Below are 13,553 nucleotides of genomic sequence, written 5' to 3' on the forward strand. Positions count from 1 at the left end.
TCCTAGGTATATGTTTGCTCCAAGTAACTGTAAACATGAATTTTCTCTGGCAGAACGAACACGATTGTATCGACATAGATCGGTTTTCATAAATATTGATGAGGTTCTATGTCTCTATGGATGATATTTGACAGTTCGTATATAGACTGTTGTTTCTGAGTCGCGCAACCAGGGGCGGATTAAAGCTTTCAGCGCCACTGGCAAACGTAATTTAAGCGCCAATTTTCCTATATGAATATCTTATAAACAAGGTGGTAATAATGAAAATTACTGCTTGTTAGATACGTACATTCCGGAGACCATTGAAATGGATCGTAGTGTGGAAGAAATGTAATTGCGAGCGCAGCGAGCAAGAAATTTTTCAAAAACAGACATCACTAGAGAAATTCTGATACCACAAGAAAATGCTGTTTTGATTATTGGCATAGTACTGGTATGAGCTAAAAGTTACAAATTTTAGTTCATGAAGACCACATCACAATTCGTAGTTTTTACGCTAATTCAATGGTCGAGCTTTCCTTTTTCGAGGCATCCATTCTGAACTAGTTTGAGAGATCGAAGAGGAGCGGTTTCCTTCTTTTTTGCCACTTTCCATTATGTAAAGGACTATTGTTTTAGACTTCACCATTCATGCTTCCCGGCAAAATAATTTCTTTTTGTAAATGTTCGGACTGAATACTATGACATGCGAAATGAAATTTTCAATTTTAACCCGTGAACTCATGCACTCGCCAGAATAAAAATTTGGAACTCCGTGCGTACTGTGCTTTACGAGATTAGGCATCAGCAAACACTCTACAGTTTTGTGATAGATTTCAGTTTGAAACTAATAAACAATTTCTACTCAGAAAATAATTGTCAATTTAGTGACTGAACTCAGCGCCAAATTTTTCCAGCGCCATGGGCACGGTCCCGAATTTCCCATAGGGTAATCCGCCCCTGCGCGGAACGCAATCGAAAATGCATGCGTTTCTATGCGTTTTCATGTAAACTTTTAATGCATTGCGCGACTCAGAAACAATTTTTTGTCAATTATGATGTTCTAGAGAATTGTTTAGTGTCCGATAATGAAACGAAATCGATATTCCTCCGAAGGATCTGAATCAAATTTTTTTAACGTTAGCAGTGCTAATGATCAGAGCGAGAGAACCGAAGACTAGTTAATTATTGGGATACTTGTCAAAATATTGCTTTTTCTTTAAACATGTTACGTTGAGAGCGAGAGGGCCGAAGACCAGTCTATTATAAGTTGTCTTGGGGTACTTGGAGTACTCTATAGTGTTATGATGAAAGAGAAAGAGATGTTTTGACAAGTATGCCAAGGCAAGTTATAATAAACTGGTCTTCGGTCCTCTCGCTCTCAACGTAACACATTGAAAGAGAAGCAAATACTTTCACAAGTACCCCAAGGCAAGTTATAATAACTAGTCTTCGGTTTTCTCGCTCTGATCATAACAGAATACTGACGATTTGCAAGAAAGGGTGGGAAGCGTATTGGAAAGAAATTTGGTGACAGTTGTTTTTTCCAAGGTTTTCTGTGTGAAAAATTTTAACTTATGTCTGATGTGTCTGATATTGAAATATTTGAACAAAGAAAGTAGTGTCATCTGTTGACTGTAAAAAAACTCTAACATATTGGTATTTCGTCCGACGAGGGGTGGATAATCATGGTTCAAACTTGTTCAGGAGAACTTTTTTTTGAAAGTGGACCAGACCCGTATTTTTGGGTCGGTACATAAAACTGTTACTTTACAGGAGAGAATTTGGTTTCTCAATGCAAACTGCCATTAAAAATAAGCGCTTAGTTTGAGCATTAGCTTAAAGTATTATTTACTTAAAGAAGAGGCAAACAAACATCATGTTATTTGAATCACTTGTTTCTTCTTCTTCTGTTTCAGCCTGTTTCTATCCACTGCTGGATGTAGGCCTCTCCAACTTCTTTCCATTTCGTACGATCCATTGCCATTTGCTGTCAGTTTGTACCTGCAATATTCTTAATTCCGTTTGTCCATCTCTCTGGTGGTCTACCTATAGCACGTCTTTTATATGGTCGCCAGTTCATGATCTTTTTGGTCCAACGTTCGTCTGTCCTTCTTGCAATATGTCCCGCCCAGCTCCATTTCAGAGATGCTATTCTTTCCATGACATCAACGACCCTGGTTTGATTCCATTGATTCGTCATTCTGTCTCTGAGTGTTATTCCAAGCATACTCCGTTCCATGGCTCTTTGTTTCACTCTCAATTTATCTTCGGATGCTTTCGTTAAAGTTAACGTTTCCGCTCCATAAGTGAGCACTGGAAGGACACAAGTGTCGAAAACTTTGCGTTTCAGACTATTATTCATTTTGCTTTTGAAAATGAGTCTGAGTTTTCCGAACGCTGCCCATGCAAGACCAATCCTACGTCTTATTTCTGCAGTCTGCTTGTCCAGACCTAACTTCAGTTTATTTCCTAGATACACGTAGCTGTCGACTCGTTCAATGACAGTGTCACCAATTTTGATTTCTCTATCGTCCCCGATGTTGGCCATGACTTTTTTTTTCGATAAGTTCATCTTGAGGCCAACTTTGCTTGCCTCTTCACTTAACTGTTGTAGCATAAGCTGAGCCTGACCTAGATTCGCTGATATCGGTACAATGTCATCAGCGAAGCGGAGATTGCTCAGGTACTCTCCATTTACCTTTATTCCCATTTTACTCCAGTTTAACTTCCTAAAAACACTCTGTTTAGCATTTTAAAAATGTAGAAGAATTTGTTTCTGAATTTTCAAGGGAGTAGGCATACCGAAAAAATGTCCAGTCAATGCCTAATATCCACATTAAAAAAATGCTTAGCCTAAGTCCAATAAACCAGACTAATTAGCCCATCCCAATAACCGTTACATGTTTAAATTTTACTATTTCTGTCAATTTCCTCAATTTGAACAAGCCCATTCGTCTATAAGTTGGATATAATCTGGCGATCGCAAAAAAAGATGTTTTTTCATTGCACAAATTTCGTTAGTTTTATTCCATGCACATTTTGTAAAATAATCTGGTTGTACCCAAGGCTGTATACTTTGGGGAGGTCACGCAGATCGCCATTTTATTAGATAAGCGGGAACACACTTTTCCATACAAACAAATTCACCAAAATTGAATTTGTATGGTGTGGTGAATTTTTTTGTATGAAACGTGGTGTGTAAACCACGTATCTGCATCTGCGTGACCTCCTCAAAGTATACAGCCTTGGTTGTACCAACTCTTTTCCTTTCATCCAAACTATTTAGAAACATTAGCTGCATTGGAGCAGGCTTTAATATGTTTTTTACCATCGAGATGCTGATTGAACAGAACTTCATTGGGTATTGTAACGTCACAGGGTTTACAATAAAAATACCCGGATGGAGTTCGATATATCGAAATGTCTCTTTTCTTTAAATGACCTTTTGTTGGTTTAGTGTCTATGCACTGTAGAATGGTATCATTACCATCAGCTGTGTATGGTGGTGCTCCTGTACAAAAAGAATATTTATTGTTTCATCTACATCCGATTGTTAGATCCGTGGTTGCTGCATACCAATGGCTTTCAGTTTTTTTGCATGTTTTTGCCCTTCCAAATGCAGCTTCATTTGCGGTTGTGATGTCACAGATACATTGCAAATTTGACAATATTTATCCGGTTCAGTTTCCACCGATGGTGATGATGTTGAAGGTGCTATTGTTGATGGGGTTGACACCAATGTTGATGATGTTGCGCTTTCTGATTCCTGCTGATGATTATTCAGAAATGACTCGCCAATATTAAAACGTCCAGTCGGGTCAACTGCAACTTTGGTTTGTCTGTAAAGTAATGAGAATGAGGGAGTTGATGGAAACGGAATTTTGTTCATATTCACATTCGTATCCATTTGCCGTCAGGGCCATAGTAGCCAGAGCCATGCGGATTTGAACGGCCAGCTAGTGCCCTGAAATATTTTTTTAACTTTTGAGTTTGGGTAAAAAAGTAATTTGGCTATAGTCTGAACGACCAGCAGTAATTGCAATGGCAATAATACGGGCACAATAGAACATCCAGTGTCAATAAGAGAGGCAGAGGATGTCTTAGGTGATTTTGGACGCTCTTTATATTTAACTACCCATCGAGTTCAGCCAAGCCCGGAGCGATTCCTATTATAATTCTGGATATCTTTCAATATAACCCAAGACATCCTCTGCCTCTCTCGTGGACACGGAATGCTCCATAGTTCCTGGATTATAACAATCATCTCGAACCACAGAAATTCTGTGCAGGTGGTACAGACTGTCGCCAATAATTTTAACGATTTAAATACATCCTATGTCTCTTTCCAGAATAATGTTGATTAGCGTGTTGCAAAGAGGTCAGTGGTAAGTCACACAGTTCACAATGGAAGGCATTCGGTCCGGAAGGTCCTTCTGCCACCTGAACACAAGTGTTAAAGAGTGTTTTGTACTTGCTTTGCATCATGCATAAATTCTCATTTGACACTAACCTTTTGTCTCTTTGGAATTGGTAGGCCGGTACGCGAAGACCATTCAAGCAGCCATGCATTGACCTTTTTATCGTGAGGTTTTGCCTCGTAGTGGATTTTTGCGGTTATCGGGGAGTTCAACGTGACCGAGCACAGTTCACAATGCAATGGTAACATCAGTTTGTTTAATTCGATGGGAAGAGATTCGTCGCAAGGTGGTCCTGAAACATCGATAGGTTTGTCTATTACGATCGCTCTACATTACGGAACGTAATGGCTCAGAACTGTAAAATGAACGCGGTGCTCCGTCATCAAGTTTTCGTTTCTTAGCAACAACATCGGTTGGTGGCTTAGGCGGATACAGTGCCACTGCTGGTTCTGTTGAGTAATATTCCATTGGATTTATTTGATTCACTGGTTCATTGTCAGTCGATGTTGAGCTCTTGTGCGGTATTTTGAAGTTTAATGGAAACGGAGCGGATATTTCGCCTAGAATGTAATGCGAATTAATGGAGATGATTTAGATGACTCGATTCGGTGCCAAATCAATATCATATTCGGATGACAAATTTTACGCTGCAGTAGTTACATTTAAGAGGGCGTGTACCTGTGAATTCATCTTCGGCGTTCATTTTCAGTGGCACGGCTGATGATGCTAAATTTATTCCGTGATTAAACTTGCACGACGAAATTTGGATAGAAAAAACAGTTTTTTGAAATTTTATTATAAATCAACAAACTTGACAGATTTGACAGTCATACACATTTTTTGAACTTTGTTATGACATTAGGATGGAGATAGAACGGATAGAGAGGAACGTACGGCCCGTGTGACGTCTGTGTTGGTGGAATGATTTTGAAAAATTATCAGGAGTAAAATGCTTATATTCTGGTTTATACTTTCATTGAGAAAAACCAAACGTCAGCAAGGATAGTCCTAGCGGTCTTGAGGTCGAAAATATGAATGAAATGCTGAATTTTGGATTATTGAATTGATCTTTGCCTTAGTGAAGTCAAAAAGAAACGTAAATGTGGTCACTGTTGGTTTGAAGCGAGATTAAATAGGGAACGCCGACCACCAATAATTTTTTTTTCATATTATCAATCAGTGATGGACAAGAACATCACACAGGAAAAAATCAGACCGAACGGCTGGGCCGTTTCTGAGAACCAGCAGGTGTGTCGTCCACGGCCGGTGGAGTAGCGGGTAATTCTAAGACTTTTTATTTAAAAAAAAGTTCACATTGGAACATCTAGTTGGGCAGCTGTAGCCCCAAGTAGTCGAAAAATCACGATTTTCAATGAGCGATATCTTCGAAAGGAAGCAACCGTGAAGTTTCGGATTGTTGATATGGATAGAAGGTTACAAGCCCTGATTTTTTAGATGTTGTCTCTAATGGCCAATTTTTTACCATCTTTTCTTTTTTGCTTCCATCGGCGAACTTTGAGCACTGCTGGAACACTTCCAACATATTAGCCGAAAGCTTAAGCTTTGTAACGATACCAAACATGATACACATCGGTCGCGACGCGTATCCTTTTAGTTATATTTTTTGTAGCGAGATCGCTCTACGACGAAATTTACAGTCGAATCTTAAATTTCAAAATTTTAGAAGAAACCCGCATAAGCCCAATAGTGACACCTACACCAAAATCAGTCATATCTGACTTCTTCGACACTCAACTGCTGTCTATTAACACGAAAAAATCATTCAAGAACAGAGGACACGAAGTAGCTGAACTACAATTTCGAAATTTAAGATTCGTTTGTAAATTTCGTCGTAGAGCGATCTCGTTACAAAAAATCTAACAAAAAGCGTACGCGTCGTGACCGATGTGTATCATGTTTGGTATCGTTATTGTTACAAAGCTGCAGCTTAGAACTAAGCAACTGTACATATTTTGATTTAAAAAAATATGTTGGAAGTGTTCCAGCAGTGCTCAAAGTGGTAGCAAATGGTAGCAAAAAAAGATGGTCAAAAATGGGCCATTAGAAACAACCTCTGAAAAATCAGTTACTAGTGGTGGACAGGGCTGGTAACCTTCTATCCATATCAACAATCCGAAACTTTCACGGTTGTTTCCTTTCGAAGATATCGTCCATTGAAAATCGTGATTTTTTGACTACTTGGGGCTACAGCTGCCCAACCAGATGTTCCAATGTGAATGTTTTTTTTAGAAAAAGTCTTAGAATTAGTCGTTCTACCGATCCCAATATAAGGTGTTCCTGATCGACAAAAGGTTCCATCGATTTTTGTTAAACTGCTAATGACGAGTCGTAAAACGAATACATTTTCAATTGAAACCCAAACGATTTCGCCGTTTACTTTTATTGCCACACTTAGTTAATCTTCCAACTTAAATGCTATTAACAAACTATAAGCCTATTGCCACTACTACCAATCCACAACATGCTTCAGTTTTTTCCTTCCTCAATTCGAGCCGCTCTTATTCGAAAATTCATTGATTTCCACCAGGCACCGTCCAAACTCCTCCAAAATCATTTTCTCCGCTGTTGTCGGGTCCATTTTAGTCTTTTGACATTCTTCGGCCTGCGCGATGACACACTGAATGGTAGCTTCAATAACGTCGGACGTCATAAAATTGCAAGATCGTTTGCCAATTCCAGCGGTCGTCGATGGCGGTGTCATTTCACGTAGCAAACGATTTTCGGCTGTGGTGCGCTCGATAAACGATTTATCGAATGAATTGTTCAATTTTGCTGAAGCATTGTTTTCGTACATTGACTCATCCATGTCAATGTTACGACATCCTAATATTAGGACAAATTTTTTTTATTGAAAATCAATCCACTGGGAAGATGATAGACGATAGGACACTTACCGACACACTTGCAGTTGTCAGAGCATGCGATTTTCGCTTCGTAGCATTCGCAGTAGTTCTTAAGGCATCCCGAACGTTTGCAGTTGCAACCCTTGGTGTGTTTTCGATTAGCACTGTCCAATTGATCGCGAGCCTTACCGATCTTTGGTCTAGAAAAGAATTTCTTTCAGTTACAAAAGTTTCAGTCAATCAATTCGGTCACGCTTACTTAAACGCAGCTGGATTACGTTCCAAGCAGATGCGAATAGCTCGCTGTCGTTCCTCTTCATTCTCCAAATTATTGAAGCATTCCTTGCAGTTACAATTAAAGCAGAACTCTCCGTTTGCGAAACAGTCACAGTACAACTTCAAGCACATCGACTTGTTGCAGTTACAGTGTTTGCGTCGAATGCCTAAATATTGACAAGACAAATTCAGAAATTGAAACTTTCTTGTCTCTGGCAACTGTTACCTTCATCGGATGACTGAGAACTTTTCATTAGCGCAACATCGTCATCCTCTTCCGCTTCGAGCGTAACATTTTGTGTTTTCCTCGGTGAAGCTGGTTGTGCACTGTCATTTCCACCTTCGACTTTGATGAATTTCGGCTTGGTAACCAACACAAAATGTGTACGATCCTCAGTTGCTGAATCTTCTTCCTTTATCAAAACAGCCTTAGAGGTAGATGGCTGTCCAGCTGAAAATCTCTGACCCGCACCAACCGTTTTGAACGAGTCCTTGGCATTCTGGAACAACAACAAAGTTAGTGAATTTTTAACTAGAACTACGGCGCCTTAACATCAACTTACATTTGTCCTCACAACATTGCTTCCGATAGCTAGACCAACCGTTGTCGGCTTTGAAGTTTGGACGAGTGACGGTCTCGAATTTTGATTCGGTGCGCCCTTGTTGTGTACAAAAACCTTTGGCGGTGCTTTTGTGACAGTTTGTTGTGATGGTTTCGTTGGCGACGATGTTGCAGATGAATTGGAACCCATGACACGTACATATTGGATACCCTTTCCAGCTACATTGACCGCCTTTATTTGACCGCTCTGTGCAAGCTTTATCAGATTGGGTGGCAACGACACTTGCTTTTGTTCGCCAGATGGTGTCTGGATGATAACTTTTTGCGTTACAACCTTGCCGGTTGGAGATATAGTCGTTGTTGGTCGGTTGTTTTCTGGTGACAATGGCGTGTTGATTTTCCCTTGTTTTTGGGCAGTGGCTTGCGAAACAAGTTCTTTCAACTTGGATGAAGAAATTAGTCCCATTTGTTGTGCTTGGGCAACGGTAAACGTCCTTTTGACTCCGGTCGGTGTTGATGACGCATTTGCTCCGACAGATTGTGCACTCGTAGTTATGATTTGTCCGGCACTGTTTTTCGAAATAACTCGTTTCACCTGAACCGATGAATTGGCTGATGTTGGAGTGGTCGGCTTTTTGGTCGAACTAATGCGTAACAGCTTTCCATCGGCTGTTTTGATGAGCTTGATGGGTCCACTCGACGACGGTGTATTTGATGTACCTGCGATTCGAATCTGTTGTGTAGTTCCACCAGGCCTCTGTATGACAACGATTTGGCCCGGGACTGCTTTCGTGGTGCTGATTGGCTTCGGAGCGATTTTCGTCAGAGTCATCGGTACAATCGATTTTGCTTCGGTTTTCAAGCCACCGTACTCATTTGTTGGTGATGATAAGATTTCTTCCTGCATATCCAAAAGATAAAATTTAATTTCACGACTTCAACGAAACATTTCGCACAAGAAACTTACGAGATCGTCATCCGATGTCTCATGCTTGATCATTGTTTTATCATTTTCAGTGAGTGGTATTTCGTCTATGTCCATAATGATGTTGTCGAGTAAATCTTTGTCCACTGAAATATAAAATTTCAAATTTCACTCTATTGTTTGAATAAAGTTTAAAGATAGGTTAGTCGATAATTAGTCGATCTAATAAGTGCAAGCGTCGAAACAACTTACAATCGTAGTGTAACCGAAATGTGGCGAAACAAATTACCGAATTCCATTTTCATTTTTAAAAAAAAGCAAAAAATTGTGCGAAATTAAGCTAAGTATTGAGAATATGAAGTTGGGGCGTCCAAATTCTTTTTTTCATAAACATATCTGTCAGCTCGATCTAAAAACGGTTACATAGTTGGTCAAAACTAAGGAGATTGTGTTATATCACCAATTTCGACACAAGTTTTGGTTTAAATTCTCAAAATAGAGAAAAGCTTGACGACATAACTCACTGTCAGATTAAACTTTAGCGGAAAATCATTCAAAAAGTCCATTTCTTTTGGTAAGGTTGATGATGGGGCGAGGTTGACCCTAATTTTAATGGTTTAACAAACAAAAATTTAATTAATTTCATCTCAATGGACACAAAATCTTCTAACAAATACAAGGAAGAAACGAACGGTAAATAAACGGGATAGAAATTTCAATCTGGCATATCGGCGAAGTCATCTGGCGAAATCCAGACACATACCAACTTCTTCACTCATTCAAATTCAAATTTTCAAAATTGTAAGATTTTGTTTCGATAAAAGATCGGCACCGTACAAATGGAATGCTTTGCTAAATCGATTATAAAGTGAATGCAAAAACGGGTGTAATGGTAGAGACGATTTACCTTCCATAGTTAACAACAATGTATTTGGCTTTATCAACTTTTTCAGAGTAATATTAAAAAACACATAAAGTCACGGCCACCATTTAGGCAAATTGAATATTGCGGAAAAAGGCGCACTTTTCACAGTCCACTTTTATTTCTTTGATTACACTGTGTAGCGCACCACTTCTTAATAGCGTTAATGCTAAGCGATTTACAATTGCATTCGACAATTTCAAATAGAAATGTGTAAATAATAATTTTTTTTGAAAACTACGAAACTGTAGAACGCTGCTTTTTTCGTGTGCAGTTTCAATTTATTTGATAGAAGCGAAGTCGGTAATTTGACACTCCAAATTTCGAGGCGATCCCAGTGGCTAGAATTCAAAATTTGAAAATTTGAGCGCAACGGCAGACGGTGAAATAAGGTTTCTTTGCCGGTATCAGGAAATAGAACAAAATTATGAATATATATAGTATATATACTATAGTAGTGCTACCTCCTTTGCTCGGGATCGATATAATCTCAAAATGTTTAAATTTCACGCGTCGAAAATACATTTTCGCCAAACGCCAAAATTTTTTCTTCATTTATGCCCTTCGCACACAATATGAGCGACATACACAACGAATTAAAATTGCCATACGATTTGACAGTTAAACTATCAAATAAATATTGCGAATGTTGAAATGTGTTTATGAAATATTGTGTATCTTGTGTATACGATTGTGTATGATTCACCCCGTAAGTGTTCCAAAAATTTGAACGAGTCGATGAAAAATTGAACCGAAAAATACAGTTCAACGCTTCCTTGTATGAAAATGACGCTGCGTTAGAAAGACTTGCGTTAGAAAGACTTGCGTTAGAAAGAATTTGAATATCGACCGCACTTACGGCGTGAATTGTGGCACAGGCATTAAAGAATAGAGTTTATACTGGAAACTACAAAAGCGACAAAAGCTATATAAGAATTGCTGACAAGTGGAGAAACCGTCAACAAAAACATGCGATACCCATCCACGATGCAAACAATCAAAAAAAATGTGTGAAAATGAAATTGACTTAACGCGTTCTTCTTGGTAGTCGGAACAAACCAACAAACATTAGACTTTAGTTGCATCCAAATTTATACTCATTAAGTCAAACGACGCAGTGTCTCGGAACAACGAACTTCAAGCATGAGTGGTGCTCTAAATAGGGTACTGAAACTTGACAGTGAGTCAAACAACTGTAAAACACTATAAAAAGCATTTCATACAAAATAGTACTCTATTTGGCAGCTGTCAACTATGATCACTTTTGCTTGAAGCGCGTTGCTCGGAAGCATGGTGAAATTAGTAATCATATTTATGGCTCATGACGTAGCCACCTTTGAGCTTTGTGAAAAGATTAATTGAATTCGACTTTTTGTTTGTATTGATCAATATGCTGTGTAATTAAGGAACTTATGTTATGTAAGCAGCACCTTTTATGTTAAATAAATGTTTCTCCCTAATCGCTTCGTTTCATTGATACTTTTTTCAAGTTTATTCGAAGCTATCATCTAATATCTATTGTCTATTTTAAATTCTACGTGGGTCGCAGGGTGCCGAAGATGGCTGAAGTCATTTTATCAAGGTCAGAACTGTGAGCGTGATTTCTCAATATTTTTGCCCAGTCCCACTGATTTGTCATAATATTTATTTACTGGGACTATATTCGAAACAAAAACAGTGCTGCCAACATCCATAGCCACCTAGTCAAGAAAATTCGAACTATCCCATGTCTCTTTCAAAGTTTCTTTGATAAAATCGTGAACGCACGTTTTTGGGTGAGCGATATTTTATTGATTTTTTCCAATTTTAACTCAAAATTTTGATCATGTGTACGATCAAAGGCCTAGCGGCACATATTTTACAATTGAAAAAATCAAAGTTTCCGTCGAAGTTCATAATTCGGCAGTGTTACACTTGATGGACGTGAACTAACCTCAAACTTTTTCTCATTTGTTTTACAGTTTTATTTGCGTTGATACATTTCGCTCGATCAAAATGGTAAGTGAAACCGTCTATTCATGGATTCAGTTCTTCCGCAATCGAAATGTTGACATTTGATCGTGAAAAATGTGTGTTGTTGTCACTTGTTTCACGTTTGCTTTTTTCGTTTGACTTTCAGACGAAGAAGAGACGTAATGGAGGACGATGCAAACACAACCGTGGTCACGTAAAACCAGTACGTTGCACAAACTGCGCACGTTGCGTACCAAAGGACAAGGCGATCAAGAAATTCGTCATCCGTAATATTGTGGAAGCAGCTGCCGTTCGTGATATTACTGAAGCATCGGTGTACAGCTGTAAGTGAAAGAAAATACTGCGTTCCGTCCGCAATGAAAACTGACCGAAAATATTTTCGTTATTTACAGCGTACGTTCTCCCGAAACTGTATGCAAAATTACACTACTGTGTATCGTGCGCTATTCACTCGAAAGTGGTCCGCAACAGGTCAAAGGAAGCTCGTCGCATTCGTACACCACCACAAAGAACTTTCCCTCGAGATGTAGCACGTCAACAGGCTCAAGCCAGAAAGTAAATTTTGTTTAACGCAAAGTTCCAATAAAAATTTTCTGAAAACCGGATCGGAGACTTGTTCATTCAACGGCAGATAACAAAAATACGATTGAAATTCCGGTACTTGAGACAGACACGGCGTTTTTTGACGGAGGTAGAATTTGGTGTCCAATGCTTAGCTTAAGTAACAGAACGTAAATTTACGTTCCACCTAGCCACGTATTCTACATTTTGTAATAATCAGCGCTACTGTGACTTAGAATGTTTTACGCAGATGGAAAGACAACGGGAAACCTCTTATTGAGAATAGTCAATGTTCTCCTTTAAACAATCACAAATTTGACAAAACGAGTCGCTGTTCGTATACGTAGAAAGGTAAGCGATGCGAAAAAAATATATGAAAAGATGAACCAGCATTCCTTCCTAGAACATTGTTGATACTCGCATTTCAAAAGGGGTTTTGGGTTGAACTTTCTCTCTTTTTTATTAATTCTAAATTTTATGCCGTCTCACGGTAGGATTAAGAAATACAAAAATTAGGTGTGTTCTGGCTGATGTAGTATCCCTCACATTACCACATTCAGTATGAAAATTTTCCTCCTAACCGTAGCTCGATCATCCAAATTTGGCTAAATCTGATTGAACTTCATAATATGGTACAGACGATATCAGGAAGCTTAGAGATGAAATTGCTTCCCCGCTATTTTATTTTTCATCTTTCTTCACGGCCTGCGGCGCTGACACCTATGTCAAAATCATGATCGTATTCTCACTTAGGATTTTCTACTCATGTGTATTGACTGAATTCCAGTACAATCTCGTCACAATTATAGTCGATCTGAATTCGCTCCATATACTCAATATACTCGAGAAAAGTCCATATACTCGTAAAAAGTCGAGAAATACTCGACATACTCGAATGTAGTCCAGATATACTATAATAAAGTCAATATATCTTATAATATAGTCAAGATATACTCGAATATTGTCGATGTCCTCGAATATTGTCGATGTCCTCGAATATTGTCGATGTCCTCAAATATTGCCGATGTCTTCGAATATAGTCGACGTCATCGAATATTGTCCAGATATA

At 38.8% G+C, this 13,553-nt stretch overlaps 3 protein-coding genes and 1 long non-coding RNA gene across 7 annotated transcripts in view; 2 read left to right on the forward strand and 2 right to left on the reverse strand.

Moving 5' to 3' along the window:
• Nucleotides 1–122: 122 nt before the first annotated feature.
• LOC119077050 overlaps nt 123–13,553 on the forward strand; it is a 20,881-nt gene continuing 7,450 nt past the window's right edge. Inside the window, exons 1-2 of the long non-coding RNA XR_005087735.1 lie at nt 123–133; nt 12,888–12,893. This is a non-coding gene — a long non-coding RNA (uncharacterized LOC119077050). The remainder of the gene's footprint in view (nt 134–12,887; nt 12,894–13,553) is intronic.
• LOC119077047 (zinc finger matrin-type protein 3-like) lies at nt 3,168–5,238 on the reverse strand. The gene is made up of 7 exons (XM_037184179.1): nt 5,079–5,238; nt 4,757–4,960; nt 4,493–4,692; nt 4,313–4,422; nt 3,878–3,946; nt 3,559–3,821; nt 3,168–3,493 (listed from the first exon to the last, which is right to left on the reverse strand). The coding sequence occupies exons 1-7, from the start codon at nt 5,101–5,103 to the stop codon at nt 3,261–3,263; spliced, it is 1,104 nt and encodes a 367-aa protein (XP_037040074.1). The 5' UTR covers nt 5,104–5,238; the 3' UTR covers nt 3,168–3,260.
• Nucleotides 6,764–13,553, reverse strand: part of LOC119077043 (protein lin-54 homolog) — a 21,880-nt gene continuing 15,090 nt past the window's right edge. Inside the window, exons 1-7 of one of the 4 annotated variants that reach the window (XM_037184170.1) lie at nt 9,937–10,238; nt 9,070–9,178; nt 8,104–9,003; nt 7,767–8,040; nt 7,524–7,707; nt 7,316–7,464; nt 6,764–7,244 (exon numbers count right to left, since the gene is read on the reverse strand). In XM_037184170.1, coding sequence (XP_037040065.1) covers nt 6,904–7,244; nt 7,316–7,464; nt 7,524–7,707; nt 7,767–8,040; nt 8,104–9,003; nt 9,070–9,178; nt 9,937–9,941 — 1,962 coding nt within the window. In that variant the 5' untranslated portion in view covers nt 9,942–10,238 and the 3' untranslated portion in view covers nt 6,764–6,903. Of the gene's footprint in view, nt 7,245–7,315; nt 7,465–7,523; nt 7,708–7,766; nt 8,041–8,103; nt 9,004–9,069; nt 9,179–9,551; nt 9,687–9,934; nt 10,239–13,553 lie in introns of those variants that run through there. The other 3 variants (XM_037184171.1, XM_037184173.1, XM_037184172.1) reach the window with 3 other exon arrangements.
• LOC119077049 (40S ribosomal protein S26) lies at nt 11,603–12,528 on the forward strand. The gene is made up of 4 exons (XM_037184181.1): nt 11,603–11,724; nt 11,911–11,947; nt 12,069–12,246; nt 12,316–12,528. The coding sequence occupies exons 2-4, from the start codon at nt 11,945–11,947 to the stop codon at nt 12,480–12,482; spliced, it is 348 nt and encodes a 115-aa protein (XP_037040076.1). The 5' UTR covers nt 11,603–11,724; nt 11,911–11,944; the 3' UTR covers nt 12,483–12,528.

Source organism: Bradysia coprophila, unplaced genomic scaffold (genome assembly GCF_014529535.1).
Source record: "Bradysia coprophila strain Holo2 unplaced genomic scaffold, BU_Bcop_v1 contig_232, whole genome shotgun sequence".
Taxonomy (NCBI): Eukaryota; Metazoa; Arthropoda; class Insecta; order Diptera; family Sciaridae; genus Bradysia; species Bradysia coprophila.